The following is a 27,324-nucleotide window of genomic DNA, read 5'->3' as shown; positions in this document are numbered from 1 at the left end:
TTTTTATAGACACCATCATGGTCCTGTTGCCCCAGTTCTGGGAACAGAACCTGAGTGGGAAGGTGGCTGTTGCAGCAGCTTTGTCAGCGTGATGCTGTGACATTCTCCAGCCCCTTCCCCTCTCAGGGGGTTCTCTGAGGGCTACCAGGGACCTTCCCCCTGCCCCAAAATAAATATCTCCCCAAGACAGAACAAACAAGCTGGGCCTTTGCTCTGCCTGACCCGCCCTGCCCGCTGCCTCTTTATGGCTGCAGGCTCCACCTGCTCTTGCCTCGCACCACCTGCTTCTTCTGCCCTCTCACCCCCTTCTCCCCATCCTGTCCCCTTCTCCCACCCCTTTTTCCCAGTCCTACCCCCTTCTCCCACTCCTTTTCTCCCCATCCTGCCCCCTTCTTCCACCCCATCCCGTTTCACACATCCCTTCACACTCCCGGCAGCCTCCTGGTGAATTTATGGGAGCTCAGGGAGCTGAAGAGGGGGTTGCCCCCTTTTTGGGGTGCCTCTGCACCCCAGAAAACCCCAAAAGTGCTGCAGGTAGCAGTGGGGGGACCCTTCCCAGCCTTCCACAGCACAGCTTAGCAAAATGGATGGAATAAAGTCACCAAATCCAGGGGAAAAACTGTTCAGCCACAGCTCCATCTTTCCCCCATGTCCTACCAAGGACCATGTGGCCTTTGTATGGGGCCAGAGTGGGGGTTTGAGGGTAAAACCCAGAGAATCTGTTCTAGGGAAGAGCCTCTTCCCAGGTGTTGAGGCAGTGCCTACCAAAACTTGGCCTGTGCTGCAGCAGGTTTAGGAAGGGGGATGTTGCTGAGCTTGGTGGTGCCTCGTTGCTTGGTAACACTTTTAGGAGGTGGAGCTGAAGCCAAACTGGATTTGAAGCATCAGCCTTATTTTTTCCTATAACTCAAAGCATCATGAGTAGAACAGCCCCAGTTTCTGCTGCTTGTCCTTCCCTGGAAAACACGCTGCCCTCTCCTCCCCATTGCTCCAACACATCTCCCCATCCCTGGGAATCACTTCCCTCACACAGCTGTGGTGGTGGTGGGTGAATTCCATGGGATTTCCCTCCTGAAGGTGACCAGGGAGCCCCAGAGCCACCCAGCTGGTGGCCAGGGCTCCCAGAGCCACCCAGCTGGTGGCCAGGGCTCCCCAGAGCCACCCAGCTGGTGGCCAGGGCTCCCCAGAGCCACCCAGCTGGTGGCCAGGGCTCCCCAGAGCCACCCAGCTGGTGGCCAGGGCTCCCCGAGCCACCCAGCTGGTGGCCAGGGCTCCCAGAGTCACCCAGCTGGTGGCCAGGGCTCCCCAGAGCCACCCAGCTGGTGGCCAGGGCTCCCAGAGCCCCCCAGCTGGTGGCCAGGACACTCCAGAGCCGCCCAGCTGGTGGTCAGGACGCCCCAGAGCCGCCCAGCTGGTGGCCAGGGCTCCCCAGAGCCCCCCAGCTGGTGGCCAGAGCTCCCCAGAGCCACCCAGCTGGTGGCCAGGATGCCCCAGAGCCACCCAGCTGGTGGCCAGGATGCCCCAGAGCCACCCAGCTGGTGGCCAGGGCTCCCCAGAGCCGCCCAGCTGGTGGCCAGAGCTCCCCAGAGCCACCCAGCTGGTGGCCAGGATGCCCCAGAGCCACCCAGCTGGTGGCCAGGGCTCCCCAGAGCCGCCCAGCTGGGAGCAGGGGGTGAGATCCATGGCTTAGCCCGGGGTTATCCCTGTCCTTTCCATGGGATGCCTTCGCCCCGGCACACACAGCAGGAAGCCCTCTCTCTCTGCTTCTCATTTCTCCATCAGATCAATCTGTGTGACAAATCCAGAGGAAAGGAGACTCCCCCTGAGCCCGAGAGAGTCCCTTTCCCACCCTCCTCTCCACCTGCTGTCACCTCTTCTTCCCTCTCACCAGTGGTTTGGCAGCACCGGGGCTGGGGGAGCGTGGGCTCTGCGTCGCAGCCATGATGTCGGATCACTCACTGTCACTCTGTTTTGTTTTTTTTTTCTTTTTGTTTTGTTTTTTTATTTTCCTGTCTTCATTTTTTGCATGCCACTGTTCTTCTGTATTGCAGCCACAGTAGAAGCGGTAGAGGCACGGGAAGGTATGGCTAGAACGCGGCGAGAGACCCAAACCATCTCCGTGTGTGCGTGTGCTGACCCTAAAGAGCTTTACCAGCCTTTACAGAAGCTTTTTACTCTTGCATCACCAGCAGTGGGGGGCAAAAAAACAACCCAGTGGGTTGGTCTGGGGCTGTTTGAGGTCGTTGCTCAGTGAAACCACCTTTATTTGGAGGGTCACCAGAGCGGTTTGTGCTCTGGTGGTTGGGGTCCTGTAGTCTGATCCTGTGGGGGACTCCAGGCTGCCAGCCCAGTCAAAATCCTTAGGAAATAGAGGATTTTGTGGTGCTGGTGGAATTCCTGCCTTCTGGGACAAGGTGGAGAGCAGGTTTCTCCCTTTGGAGTGGCAGATCCCAGAGGATTTTTCCTCGATACTGAATGGGGTCACTCAGCTCTCTAAGAGACTTTGCTCACCAAGGGAAGTTGTTTGTAAAGCAGCCAAGTCCTTGTAAAAGGTTTGGCACAACCCCCTTTTCCTTAAATTATGTGTAACACAAAGAAGTTTCACATTTGCTCTGGATGGACGTGCTCAGCCAGTGATGGAACAGAGATGGGAATTCCCTCAGGGGGATCCATCCCCCCAAAACTGCCCATGTGTCTCCTGGTCATGCAAGAATTCCGCCTTTGTGATCCAAGGATTAGCTGTTCCCTCTCCTGGTGTTGCAGTGTGTGGTTTGTGTCGGAGTTCAGAGCCTTGTGGTGGTGTCTGTTCTGTCGGTCTGGTTTGGCTTTTTTTTTTTGTAGAATTATTATTTTTTAGTATGGTGTTTTTCAGCTTTGAATTTTTCCTGAGATTTCACTCTCTGGGGACAGCAAGCACTTGTCTGGTTCTTTTCAAATTCCTGCTACTGGATTTAAAAAAGGATTTAGGTGGGATGTTGGGAAGAAATCCTTGGCACAAGTTGCCCAAAACTGTGGCTGCCCAATCCCTGGAAGTGTCCAAGGCCAGACTGGAGCAACCAGGGATGGTGGAAGGTGTCCCTGCCCATGGCAGGGGTGGGATGAGATGATTTTAAGCTCCCTTCCAACCCAAACTATTCCTAAGAGAGGCTCTTAGTGGCCAAATTTGCTGTGGTTCAACACTAAACTTTGGTGCCATAATTCCCACCTGCACCACAGCATCAATTCCCAAACCCACCACCCAAAACTTTCCTGTGGAGCCCAAGCCCAAAACCACCACCCCAAACTTCCCTGTGGCCTCACAGGGTGGATCCCAAACCCAAAACTTCCCTGTGGATCCCATACCCAAAACCATCACCCAAAACTTCCCTGTGGCTCCACAGGGTGGATCCCAAACCCAAAACTTCCCTGTGGATCCCATACCCAAAACCATCACCCAAAACTTCCCTGTGGCCTCACAGGGTGGATCCCAAACCCAAAACTTCCCTGTGGATCCCAGACCCAAAACCACCACTCAAAACCCCCCCACAGCCCCCAGGGTGGATCCCAAACCCAAAAATTCCCTGTAGATCCCAGACTCAAAACCACCACCCAAAACCCCCCCACGGCCCCACAGGGTGGATCCCAAACCCAAAACTTCCCTGTGGCCCCACAGGGTGGATCCCAAACCCAAAACCACCATCCAAAACTTCTGTGGCCCCACAGGGTGGATCCCAAACCCAAAAATTCCCTGTGGATCCCATACCCAAAACCATCACCCAAAACTTCCCTGTGACTCCACAGGGTGGATCCCATACCCAAAACCACCACCCAAACCTTCCCTGTGGATCCCAGACCCAAAACCACCATCCAAACCTTCCCTGTGGCTCCACAGGGTGGATCCCAAACCCAAACCCACCACCCCAAACTTCCCTGTGGATCCCAGACCCAAAACCATCACCCAAAACATCCCTGTGGCTCCACAGGGTGGATCCCATACCCAAACCCACCACCCAAAACTTCTGTGGCCCCACAGGGTGGATCCCAAACCCAAAACCACCACCCAAACCTTCCCTGTGGATCCCAGACCCAAAACCATCACCCCAAACTTCCCTGTGGCTCCACAGGGTGGATCCCAGATCCAAAACCACCATCCAAACCTTCCCTGTGGCTCCACAGGGTGGATCCCAAACCCACCACCCAAAACTTCCCTGTGGCCCCACAGGGTGGATCCCATACCCAAACCCACCACCCAAAACTTCCCTGTGGCTCCACAGGGTGGATCCCAAACCCAAAACTTCCCTGTGGATCCCATACCCAAACCCACCACCCCAAACTTCCCTGTGGCTCCAGAGGGTGGATCCCAAACCCAAAACTTCCCTATGGATCCCATACCCAAACCCACCACCCAAAGCTTCCCTGTGGCTCCACGGGGTGGATCCCAAACCCAAACCCACCACCCAAACCTTCCCTGTGGATCCCAGACCCAAAACCATCACCCCAAACTTCCCTGTGGCTCCACAGGGTGGATCCCAAACCCAAAACTTCCCTGTGGATCCCATACCCAAACCCACCACCCAAACCTTCCCTGTGGCTCCACAGGGTGGATCCCAAACCCAAAACTTCCCTGTGGATCCCATACCCAAACCCACCACCCAAAACTTGCCTGTGGCTCCACAGGGTGGATCCCAAACCCAAACCCACCATCCAAACCTTCCCTGTGGATCCCAGACCCAAAACCACCATCCAAACCTTCCCTGTGGCTCCACAGGGTGGATCCCAAACCCAAAACCACCACCCAAACCTTCCCTGTGGATCCCAGACCCAAAACCATCACCCCAAACTTCCCTGTGGCTCCACAGGGTGGATCCCAAACCCAAAACTTCCCTGTGGATCCCATACCCAAACCCACCACCCAAAACTTCCCTGTGGCTCCAGAGGGTGGATCCCAAACCCAAACCTTCCCCCTGGATCCCAAACCCAGACAGCTGCTTTCCGTCCCTCTGACTGTCCCTTGGTGTCTGCCTCGCGCTCAAGGGCTCCTCCCGGGAATCCCTGGCTGGGAATAACCCTCTCCTCCTCCTGCTCCCTTCTCCCGCAGCCATCCGTGGATTCTCCCCCCAGCACAAGATCCGCAGCTTCGAGGAGGCGCGAGGGCTGGACCGGATCAACGAGCGGATGCCCCCGCGCAAGGATTCGCTGCACTCGGACGGGCCCGTGAACTTGGTAACCTCGAACTCTGCGGACAAGAACGGCACAGGGAAGAAGTCCCAGTAACGCTCCCGGCGCCCAAACCTGCACCACTAAAGGATCCAAAACTTCATGAATTTTATTTATTTATTATCGGGGTGGGGTGGGGGCGAGGGGGGGGAGAAACCAACGTCACCTGGAGGCACGTCCATAAATCCAGTTCGCATCCGTTCTGTGAGGAAGGGCGACCATTTTGTAATTTGTTTTTTTTTTTTATTTATGTTCAATATATATAAAAAACGGCCATTTTTTTTTTTTTTTAATTTAGAAACCAATCCAACTGCTGGTGCATCCCGGGAATGTTGTGCTGTCCAGCTGCCCTCCCTGAGAGGCCAAACCTCTGTGAGGAGGGGATTAAAAGAAACCAAAACCAGTCAAACCAGGCAACTTGGGTCGTTGGCTTTGGGACAATTTGGAGTTGGCCTTCCCTTCAGGATAGGGTTGGGTTGGTTTTCCTTTTCACACCTGTTTTCTTCCCAGATTTTCCTGTTGTTTTCAAGTCCTTCCCTACCTGCAGCTGCTGCTGTAGCAACAATTCCCTGGAAGGCACTTTGTTGAGATCCATCCCTTTTCCAGGGTGACAGCCAGGATTGGCTCTGAAGGACTCCAGGGTGTTATATCAGTCCCAGCACCTTTTCCTTCAGGAATTCAGCTTCATTCCAGTGGAATCCCAGACAAAAAATAAGGGGAAGGCAGGTGGGGGAAGTGCTGCCCCTTGTTGTGGCTCTTCCCGGGCTGTTCTGACTCGGAGCAGCCACTTTGCAGCAGAATTCCCTTGGGAATTGCTCTGATTCAGAGCAGAGGAATTATCTCTGCTGTCTGATGATCTTTGGGAAAGCTGCCAGGCCTGAATTTTAAAGGAAAAGGGGTTGGTTTATAACCTGGGGAATACAAACCCCCTGTTATCCCACTATCACATGCTGCCATTCCCTGTTTCCAGCTCTGGAATCAGCCCTTGCTGGTCAGTTTGGGGTGAGGCCCCCCCAGTGTCACCTCCCTGTCCCCTGGGGTGCATTCTGGGGGTCTTTCACTCACTGTGGGTGACTTGGGTGTCACCCCCTGTTACCCCGTGGTTATTCCTCTGACTCCAAAGGCACCTCAGCCTTTCCCAGCAGCCAGATAAAAATCTGGGAGAAGCTGTGTGGGGATGCTGCTGGTTTTTGGGAGATGTGCTGGTTACAAGGCACCCCCCAGTTTGGGAAGCACATCCCTCCCCTTGGCTGCAGGGAGGTTTGACAGGAGGGGGTTGGGAGAGGGAGCCAGGTGGATCTGGTGGGAATTTTTGGAAGGGTGTTTGTGCAGTCCTGGAAAGGGATCTCCAGGGGCTCCCAGGGGACACTCCTGTGTGGTGTCAGGATTTTGGAGCATGGATCTGTTCCTGTTTCCTTTGGAGAAGGATTTTGTGGGATCTGGTGGGAATTTTTGGAAGGGTGTTTGTGCAGTGCTGGAGAGGGATCTCCAGGGGCTCCCAGGGGACACCCCCTGTGTGGTGTCAGGGATTTTGGAGAATGGATCTGTTCCTGTTTCCTTTGGAGAAGGATTCTGTGAGATTCCCATTCTGTGAGATTCCCATTCTGTGAGATTCCCATTCTGTGAGATTCCCATTCTGTGAGATTCCCATTCCCTTCCCAATGCCATGTGAGCCTCATCCACTGCCCGGAGTCCCAGCAAAGCCCTGACCAGCTTTCCCTTCTTTCCCACCTTTTCCCAAGCTGGGCCGAGCCTCTCCCAAGGAATCTTTGCCAACAACTGTTCCTCTGGATCTTGCTGTCTTCCCTTTGTGAGAGGAAAAACAGCAACTTTGCAGGAAGCTTTCAGACCATCTTAGCATCCTACGTCACTTAATTCCACACCAGCTCCTTAGGATTCCATGAGCAAACCACCGGCTTTCCACCAGTCACATGCCTCCACTTTTCCCTCTTTTTTTTCCCCCCCTTTTTCCCTTTTTTTTTTTTTCTTTTTAACACGCCCACTGCTTTGCAAAAAGTGCGAGATGTTTGGAACGAGCTTCCCTCCCCCCACCCGCGCCCTGGGGCCAAATTGCCTTTGTCTGTGAGTATTCTTTGTTCTTTAGGGGCCTCCTTTGATCGCCGTGAGCCCGTGTGTGGTATCCGAGCGCACAGACCGTGCCAGGTGCTGCCCGTGCATGTTCGGGCGTGTTGTGCTGACCCAGGCTGGGATCTCACCCAAGCAGCAGGTTTTTAGTCGGGAAATTTGGGATGGGAACCGCGGGACCCCGAGCCTGGCACCCCCTTCCCCAACCAGGGGGGGAATCGCCCAGAGGGGGGTTGCTTTGCTGCCAGTTTGTCCCCCAACCCTCCTGCTCCGGCATCACCAGTTCCCTCTCCCCAAAATCCCTTTGGACTTTGTGCTTTGGGGGATTCAGAGCTGCCCCTCCATTCCTGGGGCTGGTGGGGCTGCAGCTTCCCAGTGTCCTGGGCCAGCAGAAGGTGGCCAAGGGCTGGATGTTGGTTGCCCTGGCCTTGCAGAAGGTGGCCAAGGGCTGGATATTGGTTGTCCCACCCCTGGAGAAGGTGGCCAAGGGCTGGATATTGGTTGTCCCACCCCTGGAGAAGGTGGCCAAGGGATGGATGTTGATCACCCCCAATCCTTGAGGTTGGTGGGGCTGCAGCTTCCCAGTGTCCTGGACCTGGAAAAGGTGGCCAAGGGCTGGATGTTGGTTGCCCTGGCCCTGCAGAAGGTGACCAAGGGATGGATGTTGGTTGCCCTGGCCCTGCAGAAGGTGGCCAAGGGATGGATGTTGGTCCCCTCCAATCCTTGAGGTTGGTGGGGCTCCACCTTCCCAGTGTCCTGGACCTGGAGAAGGTGGCCCAGGGCTGGATGTTGGTTGTCCCAGCCCTGGAGAAGGTAGCCCAGGGCTCAGTGTTGGTTGCCCTGGCCCTGCAGAGGGTGGCCCAGGGATGGATGTTGGTTGTCCCAGCCCTGGAGAAGGTGGCCAAGGGCTGGATGTTGGTCCCCTCTAATCCTTGGGGCTGGTAGGGCTGCAGCTTCCCAGTGTCCTGGACCAGCAGAAGGTGTCCAGAGGCTCAGTGTTGGTTGCCCTGGCCCTGCAGAAGGTGGCCAAGGGCTGGATGTTGGTCCTTCTGTTCCTGGAGCTGGTGGGGCTCCACCTTCCCAGTGTCCTGGCCCTGGAGAAGATGGCCAAGGGATGGATGTTGGTTGCCCTGGCCCTGCAGAAGGTGGCCCAGGGCTGGATGTTGGTTGTCCCAGCCCTGGAGAAGGTGGCCCAGGGCTGGATGTTGGTTGTCCCAGCCCTGGAGAAGGTGGCCTAGGGCTGGATGTTGGTTGTCCCAGCCCTGCAGAAGGTGGCCAAGGGATGGATGTTGGTTGTCCCAGCCCTGGAGAAGGTGGCCAAGGGCTGGATGTTCCCTTCCCTGTGCCCTGTGCCAGGAGCCACAAGGATGTCACACTTCCAGGTCCCCTCTTCCCTTTAAACCAGTTCCCAGGGGAATGAGGAGCAGCAGTGGGGCTCTGGGTGCTAATTACCCCCTCAGTTAATGACCCATGCTGGCATCCTGGTGGGAATGCAGAGCTTTCCCTGCCCCAGCACCAAGATCCCCCATCCATCCACTCCTGGGGAAGATGGTGATAACAACCTCGGAGCAGGACTCCCTGTCCTGACTCCCACCATGGCAAACCAAAAAAAAATAAATCCTAAACCCCCCCCAAATTCCCCTTTTCCTCCTCCTTTCCCCCCAAATTCCCCTTTTCCTCCTCCTTTCCCCCCAAACCCGGAGCCTCAGAGCTGTGCATGTCTCGAGGCCCCTCATCTCGGAGCTCCCGCCCGTCCCTTCCCCTCCCCGGCTGCCACCTGGAGCTTGGACAACTGGGATTCTGGGAAACCCACCGGCCTTGGGGGAGCCCCCACCTCCCCGAGGGACCCCCCAAATCCAGGGAAGCCCCCACGTCCCCACAGCCTGGGTTTTTTTGCATGTTCTAGCAAGGTGCATGTCCAAGGAGGGGAGTCGGCAATGGGGCGGGTGGTGGGTTGAGTTCAAGCTTAATTTTATTTTTGGGATTGGGAGAACCTCCCTGGCTGCCTCTGGCATAGATCCCACCTGGCCAGGTGAGCTGGGTGGGCTGCAGATCCCACCAACCTCAGCCAGGGAGGACCTGAAGCCCCCTGGGGGTGCAGGGATGGTGAAGGATCGTACGCCCGTTGCCTGGAGACTGCCTCCTTTTTAATTTTTATTTTTATTTCTTGCTTTTTTTTTTCTTTTTTTTTTTTTTAGTTCTGTTAAAAGGAAAGAAAAAAAACAAACAAATGGTGAAAATGTTATTTATTGGCAGAAATTATTTAATATAATTTTTTTTTTTGTGAAACAAGGAATGAATTTGTTAGAACTGTCTCGATGTAAATCGGAGTCATCTTTAAGGAGGAAAAAAAAGAAAAAAAAAGATAAAAATTGACACAGTCACTTGGCTCCACTGTGGTTTTTTGGGGGTAAAGGGGGTCTGGCTCGTGGGGTGCTGTTGGGAGGAGGGATTTGAGGGCTTTTCCAGCCTCTCCAAGGTCGGGGCAATGCCCAGGTGGTGTTTCCCAACCTCTGGCATGTGGGCACACGTGGGTGGGTTTGGAGAGCTCTCACATCCTCCTCCTCGTCCTTCCCTGGGCAAATAACCCTCCTGGGTGCCAGGGGGAAGAGGAGGGGATGTGCCAGCTCTTGTTTCACCCCTGGTTCCTTCCTTGTTGCTTTTGGGAGGTGCTCCCTCCACACCCAGAGGTGCTCCCTCCACACCCAGAGGTGCTCCCACCACACCCTGGGGTCGGGCTGGCTGGGATCCATCTGGATGGGTCTCAGCTCCAGGGCTGACCTGGTTCCTGCCTGGGATTCCCACCCTCCCTGGGGCAGGAGGTGGTTCCCGCAGCCCTCTCTGCTCCAGCATCACCTGCTCCCTCCCTGCTGTGCCTCCCAGCTGTGGCTGCCACATCTGGGATCCATCCCTCTGCCACAGGGACAGCCAAACATTGACAATCAGCTCTGGAAGTCTCCAGTGTGTTACACCAACCACAGCACCTTTTCCCTCCCTCGGGAATTCCCACCTCTCGCCTCGCGCTCGGCTCACCACGTGCTCTCTGTCTCCCACCTGTTCTCCTGACGGCATTCCCTGTCCTCAACCTCCGGATGCATCCAGGGCGTGACCGGCAAAGGATGCTCCGGCTCTCCCACCCTTTTCCTGGGTGTTCCCACAGACCTGGGGTGGCCCCCAGTTCCCTTCCCCATCCCAGCATCGCTCCCGGACCCCGCGCTCTGCACCGGGGGCACTCCGGCACATCCCTGACCATGGGAGCATCCCTGGGAGCATCCCTGGGGCCGGCCGCGCGCTCCCGGCTGGCATCGCCGCGCTGAGCAAACAGGAAACACTCGCCCTTTGTTAATCCCGGCCCGGGCTGCGCGTTAAATATTTATCTGCGAGCGGAGGCTGGTGCTGGAGCCGCGGGGAGGGAGGGACCGAGGCAGGGCCGGCGCTGGAGGCTCCTCGCCGGGCAAGGGGACGGGGAGGTGAGTCGGAGCTTGGTTGGGGGGTGTTGGCACCCCAGGCTGGGCTGCGGTGGCTGAGGAGCTGCTCCCCACATCGCCAACGGGTGCTGCGACCTCCGGAGATGTCACTTGGTGGCCTAGAGGGGACCTGGAGGTGACATGGAGGGGTTCGTTACCCCTTGAGAGCAGGGATGGGGTTTGGGGTCCTCTCGCAGGGTTTAACCCTCTCCTGAGTGCCCCCGCCTTCCCCCCAGCGCTGTTGCCCTCCCTGCCCTTGTCACCCCGAGTTTTTCCAGCAGGATCAGCCTCTGTCCCCAACCTGTGCCCTCCCCGCGGTGTCCCCAGCTGGCACCGAGGAGCTGCCCCCTTCCCATGGCATTGGGTGGCGGCTGCGTTCCCCAGGGCTGCGGCAATGGGAAGGACACCCGCCCGTGTCCCCGATGTCCCCAATGTCGCCGATGTCCCCGATGTCCCCAGTGTCCCTTGGGTGCAGCATCGCAGCCAGATATCGCTCTGCCATGGTCCCCCTCGCCCCCAGCGGCAGGGGACGGGTGGTTTGATGGGGACCGAGGGGTGGCAGCTGAGCCACCATCCCCGCGGGAGCTCACGAGGAGCTCACGGGATAGAGGAAGGGCTGATGCAGCCCCGTTTTGGGGGTGTCAGCAGTTCTGGGGAGCAGGAAGTGGCCGGCGGGTGAGTGGAGGGTGCAGGCGCTGCTGGAGAGGGTGAGTGGGATAGGGGGCACCCACAGAGCAGGGCACGGGGGTGTTCCATGGGAGTCTCCAGTGCCCAGATTCCTCAGGGATGGAGTGGATGGAGCGTCACTCATGGGAAAGTGGGTGGCAACAGGGATGGGAGCTCTGCTCTCACCAGATCCCCCGTCCCGGGGCTTGGGGGGCCACGGGAGCACAGATCCCACTCCCCACTCGGTCTTGACCTCCGGCCAGCGCTTTTCTCCCAGAAATTCCCCCCAGGTCCCCATCTCCATCGCGACAGGGGGCTGGCGCCGCCGGGCTCGCCCCGTTTCGTAAGCGGGGGGCCGGGTGTGCGGGAACGCGTGCGCGGGGCGTGGGATGAGTTCAGCCTCCTGGCTCCTTTCCCTGGATCCCATCCCTGGAAATGTCACTGGAAACTCTGAATGGGCCGGCCCCGCTCCAGAGCGGGGAGCGCTGGAGCTCGGGGGGGTTCATCGCAGCCCAGGGGGGTCGGGGCTCTCGGGGACCCCGCGCCGGGGTGGAGGTGGCTCCTGATCACCCGCGGGATGCTCTCGGGGGGCTTTCCCTGCCAGTCCCCCGCGATGGGCTGAGATCCCCCCGCTCTTCTCCCGGCAAAGTCCGTGCCGTGGATTTTCTTTCCCTGCCGCTCGCAGCTCCGTCCCGCTCCCCCCCGGGGCTCCCCAAACCCGCGGCGCTCCCCGGGGGTCCCCGCTGGCACCACCCAAGAGGTAAGAGCTGGCTGGGGGGGCCGGAGAGGAGGGGGCGCCCGGAGGAGCCCCCCTGGGCCAGGTTTGGGGGACACTCCGAGGGGCAGGATGGGGGCGAGCCCCGCGTGGGCGCTGCGCTGGGAGTGGGGGGGAGGTTTTTGGGGTGCCCTGGGGTGGTGGGGAATCTGCACCCCACTTTCAGTTCCCTGGGGCACATCGTTCCCAAAGCTTCGGTTTCCCCACGGAGGGTCATTACCATTAATTACACCCTTAGGGCTGCGAAGCCATCGGCGCTGCGGGGAGCAAAGAGCTCAGGGGTCCGCAGCCCGATTTGGGGGTCACACACACACAGAGCACCGCGCCGGGCTGGCACTCCCCTGGCAGCCCCCCAGGCTGCCCTGTTTGAGGAGGGGTCTGGCCCTGGGGGGCATCTGTGAGCGCCGGGGGCGGTGACCGATGTGGGGACGAGCCAGGACACAGGTGGCGACCTGCGTCGCCGGTGCCGGGAGCCGCTCCGGGGGTCCCGGCCCCCCTAGAAGCCCCCGTGCCGAGCCGTGCCGAGCCGTGCTGTGGTGACTCAGGGCTCTGCCCTCCCGGCCGCGCGTTCCCGACGCCTCGTCCCTCTCCGTCCCCTCTCCCTCCCTGTTTGCGCTGCAGGGCGGGGGAAATATTTCTGCCCTGTCGTGTTCCCGGCCCTGGCAGCTCTCCCGGGCGGGCGACGCAGTTGCCGCCACGTGCCCGGGCGGGAGGGCACCGTGCCGGGATGCCAAGGTGATGGGAACATGGCACAGCCATCGCCCTGACCCGCTCCGGGCGTGTTCTCCCCGCAGAGAAAGCAGGGCTGGATCCATCCGTGCAGAGCCGGGGCGGGGAGAGGGGTGGGTGGGTGTGGATCCACATGGAGAACACCTGGGGAGCTGTGCCAGGGCTGGTTCCAACCGGGAACAGCTGCTTTCCATGGCACCGTGAGACTCCCTAACCTGGGACTGTGGCACCGTGGTTGTCACCCCACTGTGGTGATTGTCACCCTTCTGGCAGTGGGGATGGAGCTGGGATGGGACTCCCTGGATGTCCAAAAAACAGGGATATGGAACACTCCATGGCTAAAGCCACTTTCCTGACAGGACACAGACAGCCCCAGGGCATCACCGGACCATGGAGGGCCGACTCCTGCCCCCAGACACCAAGCTGGGCATGCAGGATGTCCCCACTTTGCACCCACCCCTGCAGGTGCCCCCTCAGCACACGGTGACACGGGTGAGTGGGGCTGGGGGGATCTGGGGGGCTGCATCCTTCCCTCTCTTTGCCCCCCACCCCACACTGCCCCTGTGCCAGCCCCTCCTTGTGCCACAGGTTCCCATCATCCACCACCGCGGCTCCAACACCCTGAACTTCCACTTCTATGACCCAGAGACTCGTGGCACCAAGAACTCAGAGCCCAAGAATTCAGAGCCCAAGAATTCAGAGCCCAAGAACTCAGAGCCCAAGAATTCAGAGCCCAAGAACTCAGAGCCCAAGAACTCAGAGCCCAAGAACTCAGGTATAGCCCTGAACATCCTTGTGGCCACCCCGTGGGCTCCCCTGAGCGATGCCCCCCTGAGTGATGCCCACCTTGTCCCCAGTCAATGAGTGGTACCAGACCTGGCCAGCCAAGGAGGTGAAAGCCCCCACCACCCCAGTGCCCACCGGCCCCACGCCCAGCCCAGGGGCTCCCCCCACCCGCCTGTGCCCCCCGGGCTGGTCGGCCACCTGGACCAAGGACAGCAAGCGGCGTGAGCGGCGCTGGGTGAAGTACGATGGCATCGGGCCCGTGGATGAGACAGGGATGCCCATCGCCTCCCGCTCGGTGAGTCGGGGCACAGGGCTGGGGTGCCACCCCCCTGTTGTCCCCTCACCACCCCAGTGTGTCCCCCCAGAGTGTCGACAGCCCCCGGGATTGGTATCGCAGCATGTTCCGGCAGATCCACCGCAAGCTGCCAGGTGAGCCCAGGTGTGCGGGTTGGCACAGTGTGGCACAGTGTGGCACAGCGTGGCACTCTGCTCACCTCCTCTGTCCACAGAGCCCGACTGGGACACCCATCCCTGCCCTGCCACGGCACCTCCATCGCCCCCTAAGCCACGCAGGAGGGGCTCGGCACCGGCCCAGCCCCCCGGGATGCCCAATGGGATGGACTGGTGAGTGTGGCACAGGGATGTAGGTGCCCTGTTGGGGTGGGGGGCTATGGGGGCTGAGCCCCTCCTGCCTCCCCTCAGGACCCGCTGGGGTGACACCGGTGCCACTGCAGAGCCTGGCAGCATTTTTGACTATGAACCTGGGAAATTCTCACCACTGGAGCAGGTAGGGAGGTCCTGGCACAGAGGGATGGTGGTGGGCAACATGATGGGCACACCCCTAATCAGTCCCTTGCCCTTTCCAGCCCGTGGCAGCAGCACGGCCAGTGCGGGCTCAGTCCATTGAGGTAAGGGGACAGTGGCAGGTGGGGGGCCAGGAGTGGCAGTGGGGGGCCAGCTGACCATGGGCAGTGCCAGCCTGGCCCGCCACAGCCCCATCCTGCCCACGCAGGTGCTGCTGGAGCAGGAGCTGGAGCAGCTCAGTGAGGAGTTGGACAAGGACATGAGGAACATGGAGACGCGCCGGACCCCCAGACAGGTAACCCCAACCCCCTGTCAGGTGCCCCTTGTCCCCATTTAGGGCTGATGGGGTGGGCACGGCCAGCTGTGGGCACGGCCAGCTGTGGGCATGGCCTTTGTGCAAGGCTTGGCCATGCATGTGGTGGGATGCAGGGCTGGATGTGTGCACATCTGGATGAATGCAGGGCTGGGTGTGTGCATGGCTGGATTCATGCACATCTGGATGCATTCCTGCATAGCTGCAAGGATGCATGGCTGGGTGTGTGCACATCTGGATGCATGCAGGGCTGGGTGCATGCAGGGCTGGATTCCTGCACATCTGGATGCATCCATGCCCAACTGCCTGAATGCACCACTGGATTTGTGCACATCTGGATGCACCCATGCACAACTGTATGAATGCACAGCTGGATGTGTGCACATCTGGATGAATGCAGGGCTGGGTGCATGCATGGCTGGATTCCTGCACATCTGGATGTATCCATGCCCAACTGCCTGAATGCACCACTGGATTTGTGCACATCTGGATGCACCCATGCCCAACTGCCTGAATGCACATCTGGATGCACGCACCGCTGGATGTGTGCATGGCTGGGTGGCTGCACATCTGGATGAATGCCCAGCAAGCTGCTGCTGCAGGCGCATCTGGGTGTGTGCACAACTCCGTGCCCGCCCCTCTGGGTCCATGCACATCTGGATGCACACACATCTGGATCCACGCACGGCTCCTCAGCCGCCCGGAGCCGCGGCCGTGGGACTCTAGGACCCAGCCCGTCCGTCTGTCCGGCGGTTATTGGCGCAGCCGAGCTGGACTCCTTCGCTTCCCGCCGAGACTCGGCCTCCTGGATGATTAATTTTTCTCTCCCACCCCCTCCCGCCCCTCCCGGCAGAGCCCGGCGGCTGCTCCCACCGCTCGCTCCCCTGCTCCGGCCTCCCCGGCTGCTCGGTGAGTTCAGCGGCTGCTCCCGCGCCCCCGAACCGCAAACCCCCCTGCCGGGACCCCTCTCGGGGTGCGGGGCCGGACCCCGCGCTGGGGGTGGCAGGCGGGCTGTCCCTCCAGCGTCCCGGCGGGGTGGGAGGCTCCAGACATCCCCCTTGGGATTCCCGTGGATCCCCGCGGACCCCCCGTGGCACCGCTGGCCCCCTGGTCCCCCCCACGCCCCGGCACGGGTGGGGGCCCCGGCGCCGGGCGGGCTGCCCGGAGGGTGGGACGGGGCTGACCCTTTCCCCCGTCCCCGCAGAAGGGACACCGTGTCCCGGCGTTTGGCTCCGTCCCAGGGGAGGTGACGGCGCTTGGATTCCCACCGCCCGTGTCCCCGCGGGCACAGGGAGGGGACAGCTGTGCCACAGCGTGCTGGGCCACCCCGGGATGGGGTTGGCACCTCGGGATGGGGTTGGCACCCTGAGGTTGGGTGGGCACCCCGGGGTTGTTCCCACGGACCCGTCTCTGCTCCGGCAGCAGGAGGAAAACAAACAAACAGGAGCTCCGCTTCTTGTAGGACCTGCTGTAACCCCCAGGGGCGCACAGGGAGGGATGGCTGCCCCCCTGCCCAGCCCCTCCTCCGTCCTGGGGGGGCATTTGGGGCTCTTTAAGTGCCCCCCAGAGCGGGGTTATCCATTAGCCAGCCCGCCCTCCCCGGCGCTCTCCTGCTCGGTGCTTCCTGCTCGGCTGCGGCAGGGACGGACGTGCTGCCGGCACTGCCGGGAAACTTTGGACCTGTCCCGCTTGGCTGCCTCTGGAATGGGATCCTGGAGGGATGCACGCAGGACAACCTGGTGTCCTGGTCCTGGGGGACCCAGGGGTCGTAGTCCTGGGGTACCCTGGCATCCTGATCCATGGCACCCAGGGGTCTTGATCCATGGGATACAGGGATCCTGGAGGATCCCACTGTCCTGATCTGTGGTGCACAGCGGTCCTAGTCCTGGGGTACCTTGGCATCCTGGTCCATGGCATCCAGGAGTCCTGATCCATGGGATACAGAGGTCCTGGAGGATCCCAGGACCTGATCCTGATCTCTGGGATCCTGATCAGTGGGACCCAGGGGTCGTAGTCCTGGGGTACCCTGGCGTCCTGGTCCATGGCACCCAGGAGTCCTGATCCATGGGATACAGGGGTTCTGACAGACCCTGATATCCTTATCTATGGCACCCAGGGGTCTTGATCCATGGGATACAGGGATCCTGGAGGATCCCAGTATCCTGGTCTGTGGTGCACAGGGGTCCTGCCCGTGAGGACAGCAGAGTTGGGGCAGGGAGGGTTCATGGCAGCAGGGCTGGACGTGGGGGCTCAGCCCTACCCTGAGCCACTGTCACCCCACAGGAGCCCCCTGTCCCCCCACCAGCTGCGGAGCCCCCCTGTCACCCACCGCTCACCCGCCAGCCCTGGCATGGAGCAGGGTGTCCTGGGGCTGGCCAGTGACCGGGGCCGGGCAGTCCCCACCAGAGGTGAGCCCCCCTGAGCCCCCCAGGCCCCCACCAACCGTGGGGCACCCCATGCCCCCACCAGCTGGTGACACCCCGCTCTCTGCAGACACCCTCAGGCCAGAGACCCTCCCCAGCCTGCCTGACATGGGGGACCCTGCAGAGACTGTCAAGAGGGAAGAGAAGAAGGTGAGGCCAGGATGGTCCCATCCCATGTGGGATTTGGGATAGCTGGGATGGGGGAGTCTCCCTGTAACTGCTCCTGTCCCTCTCCAGATGAAAGCTGCTCGCCTCAAGTTCAACTTCCAAGCTGAGTCTCCCAAGTAAGCGCTGCTGCTGTTGGGGGTCACTCCTGGGGGTCCTGCCGTGCTCCCTGGGGAATGGATGAGGATTGGGGAGCTCCAGGGTGTAGGGTGGCCCTGCCAGCCAGGCTGGGGACAGGCCCGTGCCCCCCAGGCAGGTGTGAGACTGTCCCTTGCAGGGAGCTGACGCTGCAGAAGGGGGACATCGTCTACATCCATAAGGAGGTGGACCGGAACTGGCTGGAGGGCGAGCACCACGGCCGCGTGGGCATCTTCCCCTCCAACTACGTGGAGGTGAGCCCAGGGTGGTGGAGGGGGCACAGCGGGGCTGGGGGGACCTGGCACTGCCCCTCACCCGTGTGTTCCACCCAGATCCTGCCCCCCACGGAGGTGCCCAAGCCCATCAAGGCGCCCACCCTCCAGGTGCTGGAGTACGGCGAGGCACTGGCGCTCTACAACTTCCGAGGGGAGCTGCACGTCGAGCTCTCCTTCCGCAAGGTACCCACCGTGCCTTCCCGTGCCATTCCGTGCCATTCCGTGCCGTCCCATGCTGACCCAGCCCCTCCTCCCCGCGGCAGGGCGAGCGGATCTGTCTGGTGCGGCGGGTGGATGAGAACTGGTACGAGGGGCGGATCTCGGGCACCAGCCGCCAGGGAATCTTCCCTGCCACCTACGTCCAGGTGCTGAAGGAGCCGCGGGTCAAAGCCACTCCTGAGGACATCCCCACCTCGCCCAGCCCCGCCAGGTCCCCCTCCCTGCAGCGCTCGCCCGCTCCTCGGATCCCCAACACTCCCATCAGCTCCCCTCGGGCAGCAGAGCGGGGTCCCGGGGTGACAGGTGGGCACCTCGGTGTCACCTTCCCCTGCTCCCCAAAGCTGCCCCACACTGGCACCCCGAGCCCCTTGCTGGCCTCTGCCAGCCCCCCACAGCCCGCAGCCACCCACCCCCAGGAGCCCCGGCGTCCAGCCTGGACCCCCGAGCAGGTGAGTGCCCCCCGCCTTGGTGTGATATCCCCCACTTTGGCATCGTGCCCCCCACCCCGGGTGACGCCCTGAACGCTGCCCCCACCCTCTCTGTGCCCCCCCCAGCGTGCGACCCCGGCGGCGCCCACCAGCACCCGCCCCGAGCCCGCCCCGTCCTACAACGGCTCTGAGATACGATGGACCCCGTAAGTAGGGCCAGGAGTGTCCCCAGGGCGCGGTGTCCCCACCCGTGACGGGGTTGGGCTCTGGCCACGCTGTGTCTCGCAGGTACCGGGCACTCTACCAGTACCGGCCCCAAAACGCCGACGAGCTGGAGCTGCTGGAGGGGGACCGTGTGGATGTCATGCAGCAGTGCGATGACGGCTGGTTCGTGGGTGCGTGGCCACCGGGATGGGGGCAGAGACAGGGACAAGGTGCCACCGTGACCCCTCACCGCCTCCCCGTGCCTTTATCCCCCACAGGTGTGTCCAGGAGGACGCAGAAATTCGGCACTTTTCCCGGGAATTACGTGGCGCCGGTGTGACCCGCGGCCAGGGGGACCCCGGTGGGGCTGGGGGCTCCCCAGTGTCCCGCCGTGGCCACCCCCGTGCCCCCGCAGTGTCCCCCGCACGGGAATGAAGTGCCTCCAGCTCCCTCCCGCCCCTATGGGGCTGCCTCTAACAGGGACAAATCCCCCCGGCGCGGGGGGTCTCGCCCACCCCAGTGCCTTAACACGCCCCCTCCTCACCTCAGCCCGGTGCCCGCCGCCTCGGGGGTCGCCCCAGGGCTCTGCCGGTGCCGGGCCCGACCATGACGGCCGCGACCCGCGGTGTGGGTCCGTGTCCGGGAGTCGCCTTTGCTTCTTGTCCATCATTAAAGCTCAGCTCAGCCCAGCCCGAGTCTGGGGGTGCCGGGCCTGGGGGATGCCGGCGGGGCGGGGGGTCCCGCAGGAAGCTGCGTGGGGCCGCGGGGATCCCCCCACGCCCACGGGCGGTGCCGGGGCGGGACCAGCCGTGCCGTGCGCCCCGTCGGGCGGGGTGGGGGCCGTGCCCGCAGCCCGGCCCGGCCTGGCCCGGCTCCTCCCGAGGAGGCGGCGCCGTGTCGGGGCTGTGCTCGGCTCCGCAGCCCCGCGGGGCCGCCCGGCTCGGCCGCCCCGGTGAGTGCGCGGGGGGTACCGCGGGGTGCCAGGGGCTTGGGGGGCACCGCGGGGTGCGGGGGGAGCGGGGGGCGCGGGATGCGGCTGTCGGGAGTGCCCGTCCGTCGGGGGTCGCGGTGCCCGGGGGTCTCGAGGTGCTGCTGCGCCGCGCGGTGAAGGGGGTTGCGGACAGCCTGTCCCGCCACTGTGTCCCCGCGTCCCCACGTCTCCATGTCCCCAAATCCCCACGTCCTCACGTCCCAGTGTCTCCATAGCCCAAACCCCCATGTCCCTGTGTCCCCGGGTCCCCACGTCCCCAAATCCCCACGTCCCCCCGCCTCCTGGCATCGCCCGTGCCCCCCGCTCGCCCCGCGGGTGCCAGGGCGGCACCGCCAGTCGCCGCGGGCACAAAGACATCGCTGTGCGGCGAGGACAGAGCCGGGAGGGAGCGGGGACACAGGTGGGGTGCCAGAGACCGAGTGGAGAGCAGACGACAAGGATCTGAGGATGGAGAAGGGTTGCAGGACACGAAGAAGGGGTGCGGGGGCTGTAGAAGAGGTGCAGAACTGTTTGGAGGTCTGGGGTTGGTGCCCAGCCGGGTGTGGGGGTCCCCAGGCCGGCAGTCCTCTCTGCCCAGGGATGCTGAGTGGGGCTGGGCACGGGGAGGGGGTTTGGGGTTTCCTCCCGGCACTGCAAGCCCAGCCCAGGAAATTCTTCCGGGCAGCCTCTCAAGCCCCTCTTTGTGCTCTTGGGATTTTTAACATGCCTTCCCTGCGGCTGCGGACGAGGTGCCCGGTTCCGGACGGGATGCCCGGCTCCCGGTGGAGTACCCGGCTCTCCCGGGCTATGCCGGGGCCGACCAGGCTGTGGCGGGATGGGATGGGATGTGGTGTGGATTTAGGGGATGGGACTGCCCATTCCCATCCATCCCATCGCAGCCAGGGGCTGCTGCGCTCCCTGGGGTGCCGCGGGGACCTCCTGTCACCTCTGGGGGATCCTCGGCATTCTTTACTGGTGTGGATTTGCTGCACGATGAAGGCCTCGGGGTGGTGGCCCTTGCTGGGTGCCAGACCCACCCCGTGGTGAGCAGCAGGACCCGTCCCTTGCTGCCACATCCTCCCCTCCAAACCCCACTGGCTTGGCCCTGCCGTGCTGTGGCATTGGCCTTGCTCGCCAAGGCTGCGCTGCTTCCCTGCCTCGCTCCAGCCCCTGGGAATGACCTTGGCTGTCCCAGCTGCGCCACCGGGTGCCTGGGACCCCCGTGCAGCCCCGGGAGGAAGCCCCAGCCCCGGGGCAGCAAGAGGAAGCGGCGGTGGCTGCTGACACCCCGCCAGGACGTGGGTCCCCTCCCCGGAAGGAAAGCGCTGCCGGTTTCCATCACCCCATGCTGGGCACCCTTGGGGTGCAACAGGGACAAGGAGGCCTCTCTTGGGTGGTCTGTGGGTAAAAGGAGGGGGTCCCCTCTGCCTGGGTGTTGGGGATCCCTGACCACAGTCCTGCCTGCCCAGAGCCACCCGCTGCCATGCCAGTGACTGTGACCCTGCCTGGCCCAGCCCCCTGGGGCTTCCGCATCTCCGGGGGAAGAGATTTCGGGAAGCCCATCACCATTTCCAAGGTAGGAGCCCCACCATGTGCCCCCCGGCCCGGGGGAGGCTGCCAGGCGGGCGCCGTGCTGGGCTGCTCCAGGGAATGGATCCTGTTTGCTGTCCTTGGGGGGATCCTGCTCCGTGGGAACGGCCCCCGGCGGGCGACGGCGGCACAGGGGCCCAGTGCCACCCCCAGGCTGGGCAGGGCCGTGCCAAGTTTCCGGGTGTTGTTTCCAGGGCCGTGATCCCACCCCTGGCAGAGGGTCTGGTGCTTTTCTGCCGAGGCCACGGGGATTCCATGGGGTGGGAACATCCCAGCAGGGTGGGATTCAGGGATTGGCAGAAGGGCTGCACATGGGGGTGCTGCACCACTCCCCTCGGGTGAGGGGGGCTCACCAGGGCTGTCCCCATGTGCCCCTTCTCCATGGAGGTGGTGGACCATGGGAAGGCAGCTGCGGGTGACCTCCGGCCGGGGGATGTCATTGTCACCATCAACGGGGAGAGCACGGCCGAGATGCTCAACATGGAGGCACAGAACAAGATCAAGCAGAGCCCTGGGCAGCTCCAGCTGGAGGTGGAGAGGTGGGTGCTGTGGGGGTGGCAGCCCAGACCCCGGAGCTGGAGCTGGGCCCCAGCAGTGTCCCCACATGGGTTGTGGTGCCCAGCTGTGTGCTCTGGTTGTTTTTCCCCTCTGGTGACTCCCGGGGCTGTGCCATCCCCAGGGGAGCCTGTCCCAGCTCCCTAATTAAGGAGTCAGGTGCCAACGTGGCCAGGCAGTGCTGGCAGCTGTCACCTGGCCAACTGGTCCCAGTTGGGAGCCCACTTGATGCCTCTTTCCACCTCCTGGATGGGAATGGTCACCTCGTGCTGTTCCATGGGGGCCGAGCACTCCTGGGACACATTCCAGACCCCTCTGCTCTGCTTTGGTCCCCAGGTCCCCAGTGCCACCTGCCAGCCACACCAACGGGGACACCTCACTGGAGAGGTTGGCCACACGTGTCCAGGTGAGACCCAGACAGGCCCTGCCTACCCTGGCCCCTCACCCAGGGTTGGTGGCAGCTGTTGGTGTCACCCTCCCCTCCCCAGGACACGCTGTGGATTCGGGATGAGAGCCAGGATGCCCTGAGGGTCCCCAGTCCCAGCCTGACATCCCTCACCCACCTGCCCCACAGTGCCAGGTAAGGATGGACCCAGCAGTGTGTGGGGCTGGGAGGTGGGCAGAGGTCTGGGGAGGGCCAGGGCCCCCCTGATGGCTCCATTCTGTCCCCACAGCTCACAACCCCTGGAGGGGGAGTTCCCCTGTCCCAGCCAGGTGAGTGGGGAGCTGGGGGGGCTGCAGGGGCCAGGCAGAGGTGCTGGGGGGGGCATTTGTGCACCATCAGTTTTTGCAACACTAAACCACCCCCTTTTCAGCCCCAAACAATCCCTCTTTGAACCCCTAAACCCCCAGCTTTGCAAACCTAAGCCTTCTGCTTTGAATCCTCAAACCATTGCCCTTTGAGCCCCAAACCACTCCCCTTTGCACACCCAAGCCATGCCCTTTGAACCCTCAAATCATTGTCCTTTGAGCCCCAAACCACTCCCCTTTGCACACCCAAGCCATGCCCTTTGAACCCTCAAATCATTGTCCTTTGAGCCCCCAAACCACTCCCCTTTGCACACCCAAGCCATGCCCTTTGAGCCCCCAAACCACTGCCCTTTGAGCCCCCAAACCACCCCACTTTGAACACCCAAACCATCCACCTTTGGACCCCCAAACCATCCTCCTTTGGACCCCCAAACCACCCCACTTTGGACTCCCAAACCATCTTCCTTTGGACCCCCAAACCACCCCACTTCGGACTCCCAAACCATCCCACTTTGAACTCCCAAACCATCTTCCTTTGGACCTCCAAATCATCTGACTTTGAACCCCCAAACCATCCCACTTGAAGCCCCCAAACCACCCCACGTTGGGCCCCCAAACCATCCCACTTATCAGCTCCACAGCATCAACTTTTGAACCCCCAAACCACCCTCCTTTGCAGCCCCCTGGCCACACCATGGCCCAGCTCTGCTCTCCCTCAGGGACTGCCGGTGCCCCCTCCCTGCCGTCCTGGCATCACCCCCAGCCCTGCGGGCACCGCCACCTGCCCAGGGATGTTTTGCTCCTCTTGGCAGTGGCGCCAGCCTGGGGAGGCCAAACCAGTTTGGGGAGGCCCAGCCCCGCTCCCGCCAGCCCCGGGCACTGGGGTGTTGGCCGGGCAGGGACCCACAGCCCGTCGCACCCCCGGCGCGGTGGGATGCCCCAGGAGTGGGGCCGGGATGCTCGGGGGCTGGATGCCTCCTCCTCCTCCTCCTCCTCCTCCTCCACCACCCGGCTCAGCCCCAGGATGCCCGCGATGTCCGCCCCGTCCATCCCCGCGGGCAGCCGCTGGCTCTGGGCTTGGCATGTCCCTCTCTGCTCCCTCCCTGCTTTCTCTTTTTCTTGTTTTTCAAGCCCAAATTGGGAAGCGCCGCGGTCCGGGAGCGCAGCCCTTCCCGGCTGCCTTTGGCCGCAGCCCCGGCCGCCCCTTGGCTGCTCCAGCCGCTCCCTCCTTCCTCCCCAGCTCCGGGTTTGCTTTGGTGCCAGCCCCGCAGGGTCCCTCCCTGTCCCAGAGGGCCCCAACCCATCCCAGGGGGTCCCTCCCCATCCCAGAGGGTCCCTCCCTGCCCTAGAGGGTCCCTCCCCATCCCAGGGGGTCTCTCCCTTCTCCAGAGGGTCCCTCCCCGTCCCAGAGGGTCCCTCCCCATCCCAGGGGGTCCCTCCCCATCTCAGGGGGTCCCTCCCCGCCCCAGAGGGTCCCTCTCCATCCCAGGGGATCTCTCCCTGCCCCAGAGGGTCTCTCCCCGTCCCAGAGGGTCCCTCCCTGCCCCAGAAGGTCCCTCCCCATCCCAGGGGGTCCCTCCCCATCCCAGGGGGTCCCTCCCCGTCCTAGGGGGTCCCTGCCCCACCCGGAGCCCCCCACCACGAGGCTGGGGCTGTGAAGATGCCGTGCCCAAAGCCCCCCACCAACGTCCCGAGGGGGAGGAAGGGCTGCCCTTGGATCCCACTCTTCCTCCTCACATCCCAGCGTGGGTTTGCGCTGCACCCCGGCGGGGACGGGGCCAAGGCGCCTCCCGGGCCTAATTTTAGCTCACCCCTCATCTCCTCGTGACCCCACAGAGCCCCGGGGCTGCCCCCCCAGCCCTCTCTGGGGGTCCAGGCAGGCAGGGGGTCCCCGTCCCCATCCCGGGGTGCCCCCAGGGTTCACATCTGCGTGGCGGCCGCTCCCGGGAACAGCAGCTTCCACTTAGCCAGGATTCCTCTTTCCTGCCTGGCCGGGGCCGCTAAGCAGGAGCAGATGGTGGGGAGGGGACGGGCACAGGCTGGGGGTTGTGGGATGGGGGTGCTGCCCTGGCCCCTCCCCAGGGTCCTGCAGACCCCAGCCAGGTATGGGAGTAGAAGCAGCTGCTCCTTGGAGCATCCCTGCATCCCTCCAGAGGGTTTGAGAAAAGCCCTTGGGACTGGTCCAAGCGCCCTCAGGGTCCCCAGGGGGAGAGGGAGGGTCTGTGGGCACCCTGCCCGACCTGCTGTGCCCACCATCACCTCTCTCTTCCCACCAGGACCGAGGAATCCTGCCCCGCCAGAACAGCTGCCAGGGATCCCTCCTCCCTCCAGCCCCCTGCCCACCCTCACCAGGGCTCAGGACCCCCCAAACCCCCTGGGAGATGCCCAGGGAGCGTCGTCGCTCCTCCCCCTCTCCCAACACCTTCACCAGGTACGGAGCGGGCTGAGGGCTGGGCAGGGGGACACAGGGAAGCCCCCAACCCCATGCCCCCACCCTGGCGTGGTGGTTTGGCACCCGTGGGTGCCGAGGGAGCCCGTGGAAAGAGTTAAGTCACCTGCGGGTGAGGCAGGTGGGGCCGTGGGAGGGCCGGGCAGGCTGTGGCAGCTCCCGGGGTGGAGGGAGCAGGTGGCAGGCGGGTTGTGGGGGGTGCAGAGGGTGGATCCCGGAATTCGGGTGCTGGGAACCCCCCCAAATATCTCCCCACTCGTGGTGCCATCCCACAGCCAGGGCTCGGAGCCGGCCATGAGGCGCTTGGAGGAGGACTCGGAGGTCTACAAGATGCTGCAGGAGAACCGGGAGCTGCGGGCGGCCCCGCGGCAATCCAGCACCTTCCGCCTGCTCCAGGAGGCGCTGGAGGACGAGGGAGGAGGTGACGGGGGCTCGGGGGGAGTCAGAGGGTCCGGCAGGGGGGTGGCAGGACCCTGATGGCCTCGCTGTCCCCCCTCAGATGGTCCCACAGCCCCTTTCCCCAGCCGGCTCTCGTCCAGCGCCCGCAAACCCGTGGCTGGAGTGCAGAAGCTGCACGTCTGTGAGAAGTGCGGGAGCAGCATCGCGTGAGTGAGGCTGGGGGGGCCTGGGCAGGGCCCATCGCTGCCACCCCCCCTGGCAGAGCCAAAACAGGGGCTGGTTCTGGGCCTGGGGGAGGAGGGGCATCCCTGCCACCCCCCCTGGCAGAGCCAAAATGGGCCTGATCCCGGGCTGTGAGTAGGACTGGGGAGTCCCAGGACAGGGGGGTCCCAGGGCAGGAACTGTCCCTGCCATTGATGCCACAGAGCCAAAATGGGGCTAATCCTGGGCTGTGAGTGGGGACAGAGTTCCCTGGGCAGAATCGAGCCCTGCCATTGCTCTGAGGCCACAGAGGGTGCCCCCAGATGGGAGGGGACCCCGTGACCACAGAGGGTGCCCCTGGGTGGGAGGGGACCCCAGGGCCACAGTGAGGGTGTCCCCAGATGGGAGGGGACCCCGGGGCCACAGAGGGTGCCCCTGGGTGGGAGGGGACCCCGTGCCCACAGAGGGTGTCCCCAGATGGGAGGGGACCCTGAGGCTACAGAGGGTGCCCCCAGATGGGAGGGGACCCCATGACCACAGAGGGTGTCCCGGGGTGGGAGAGGACCCCAGGGCCACAGTGAGGGTGTCCCCACATGGGAGGGGACCCTGAGGCCACAGAGGGTGCCCCTGGGTGGGAGGGGACCCCAGGGCCACAGTGAGGGTGTCCCCAGATGGGAGGGGACCCCGGGGGCACAGAGGGTTTCCCTGGGTGGGAGGGGACCCTGGGGCCACAGAGGGTGCCCCTGGGTGGGAGGGGACCCCGGGGTGCCCCGCTGACCCCCTCCCCTGTCCCCCAGCACTCAGGCCGTGCGGATCCAGGACGGGCGGTACCGACACCCCTCCTGCTACACCTGCGCCGACTGTGGCCTCAACCTCAAGATGAGGGGGCACTTCTGGGTGGGCGACGAGCTGTTCTGTGAGAAACACGCCCGCCTGCGCTACCAGGGCCCCCCAGGGGCGCCTGTGCCCTCCCCTCCTGTGTCCCCCCACTCCTGAGCCCCAGGCACGGTGTGAGGGGAGTCACTGCCTGCATCGGGGGCAGCCCCCGAGCCCCCCAGCCCCACTGGGGGTAGGGGGTGTTATGGGGGGGGGCTGAGGGCACCACCAGGCTGGGGATGGCTGGGATTTTGGGGGGGAAATGCACCACAGCCACCCACCCTCACCTTTGTCTGTGTGTTGAGCTGGGTTAGTTCTCAGCCCGGGGGGTCACAGAGGGGACACTGGGGGGACACACAGAGGGGTTGCTTGAGCACTTGGGTACCAGAGGGGGGCTGGCACGGCTTGTACACTGACTGCAAAGGGTTTCTCCAAGGTATTAAACCAGATTATATATAAATATAATATATATTTGCTCCACTCCTGTGTCTGCTCTGTGCTGGGACCCCAGGGCGGGGGGACGGTGGGTTCCCCCCAATCCCAGGGTGCAGGCAGGAGGGCTGGGGGGTCGGGGGTCCCTCCCTGTACCCAGGGCTTGCCAGGGCTCTGTGGGACATTCAGGGCTCTGGCGCTCCAGTGACATCCCAGCTCGTCTTGTGCTCCCGGGAAGGTCAGGACTCCCCGCGGAGCTGGACGACCCCTCCCTGCTCCCGATGTCCTTGGGAGGTGTCGCGGTTTATTGGGGGCTGTTGGCCGAGCCCTTTGTCCTGCGGAGGCCCAGGTGGGCTCTTATCTCTGCTCCCCACCCTGCGTGCCTGTTTGCACGGAGATGGGCTTCGCTCTTATCTGCCGTTTGCTGTT

General features: G+C 62.8%; 3 protein-coding genes across 8 annotated transcripts in view; all 3 read left to right on the top strand.

Moving 5' to 3' along the window:
* PPP3CC (protein phosphatase 3 catalytic subunit gamma) overlaps positions 1-9,665 on the top strand; it is a 43,196-nt gene extending 33,531 nt beyond the window's left edge. Inside the window, exons 13-14 of one of the 3 annotated variants that reach the window (XM_071579278.1) lie at positions 2,052-2,123; positions 5,078-9,665. In XM_071579278.1, the coding sequence (XP_071435379.1) occupies positions 2,052-2,123; positions 5,078-5,253 (248 nt within the window). In that variant the 3' untranslated portion in view covers positions 5,254-9,665. The remainder of the gene's footprint in view (positions 1-2,051; positions 2,124-5,077) is intronic. The other 2 variants (XM_071579275.1, XM_071579277.1) reach the window with 2 other exon arrangements.
* Positions 9,666-10,646: 981 nt separating this feature from the next.
* SORBS3 (sorbin and SH3 domain containing 3) lies at positions 10,647-19,361 on the top strand. 4 transcript variants are annotated; one of them, XM_071579269.1, is made up of 19 exons: positions 10,647-10,751; positions 13,278-13,410; positions 13,489-13,693; positions 13,776-13,999; positions 14,070-14,133; positions 14,214-14,328; positions 14,407-14,491; positions 14,571-14,612; positions 14,717-14,803; positions 15,675-15,730; positions 17,105-17,229; positions 17,315-17,394; positions 17,482-17,528; positions 17,687-17,801; positions 17,880-18,005; positions 18,086-18,490; positions 18,596-18,675; positions 18,758-18,864; positions 18,952-19,361. In XM_071579269.1, exons 2-19 carry the CDS (start codon positions 13,309-13,311, stop codon positions 19,011-19,013), a joined length of 2,127 nt encoding a protein of 708 aa, XP_071435370.1. In that variant the 5' UTR covers positions 10,647-10,751; positions 13,278-13,308; the 3' UTR covers positions 19,014-19,361. The 4 variants fall into 4 exon arrangements, with proteins under 4 accessions (XP_071435370.1, XP_071435371.1, XP_071435369.1 ...); XM_071579270.1 differs by lacking the exon at positions 10,647-10,751 and adding an exon at positions 11,415-11,455; XM_071579268.1 differs by lacking the exon at positions 10,647-10,751 and adding an exon at positions 11,819-12,174.
* A 183-nt stretch (positions 19,362-19,544) lies between these two features.
* On the top strand, positions 19,545-26,943 carry PDLIM2 (PDZ and LIM domain 2). Its single transcript, XM_071579258.1, has 10 exons — positions 19,545-19,625; positions 21,113-21,219; positions 21,621-21,772; positions 22,125-22,194; positions 22,277-22,368; positions 22,463-22,502; positions 24,815-24,969; positions 25,263-25,408; positions 25,487-25,592; positions 26,385-26,943. Exons 2-10 carry the CDS (start codon positions 21,127-21,129, stop codon positions 26,581-26,583), a joined length of 1,053 nt encoding a protein of 350 aa, XP_071435359.1. The 5' UTR covers positions 19,545-19,625; positions 21,113-21,126; the 3' UTR covers positions 26,584-26,943.
* Positions 26,944-27,324: the final 381 nt, after the last annotated feature.

Source organism: Pithys albifrons, chromosome 29 (genome assembly GCF_047495875.1).
Source record: "Pithys albifrons albifrons isolate INPA30051 chromosome 29, PitAlb_v1, whole genome shotgun sequence".
In the NCBI taxonomy this organism is placed as follows: Eukaryota; Metazoa; Chordata; class Aves; order Passeriformes; family Thamnophilidae; genus Pithys; species Pithys albifrons.
Note: the sequence above shows the minus strand (reverse complement) of the source record. Positions and strands in the feature narration are given on the sequence as shown.

Bases quoted from the DNA above. Each gene is read 5' to 3' on its own strand.
- SORBS3 (XM_071579269.1), top strand. From the start codon at position 13,309: ATGGAGGGCCGACTCCTGCCCCCAGACACCAAGCTGGGCATGCAGGAT. The intron at 17,395-17,481 runs GTGAGGCCAGGA...GTCCCTCTCCAG, and splicing joins TCAAGAGGGAAGAGAAGAAG to ATGAAAGCTGCTCGCCTCAA. The intron at 17,529-17,686 runs GTAAGCGCTGCT...TGTCCCTTGCAG, and splicing joins TTCCAAGCTGAGTCTCCCAA to GGAGCTGACGCTGCAGAAGG.
- PDLIM2 (XM_071579258.1), top strand. From the start codon at position 21,127: ATGCCAGTGACTGTGACCCTGCCTGGCCCAGCCCCCTGGGGCTTCCGC. The intron at 24,970-25,262 runs GTACGGAGCGGG...GCCATCCCACAG, and splicing joins TCTCCCAACACCTTCACCAG to CCAGGGCTCGGAGCCGGCCA. The intron at 25,593-26,384 runs GTGAGTGAGGCT...CCTGTCCCCCAG, and splicing joins AAGTGCGGGAGCAGCATCGC to CACTCAGGCCGTGCGGATCC.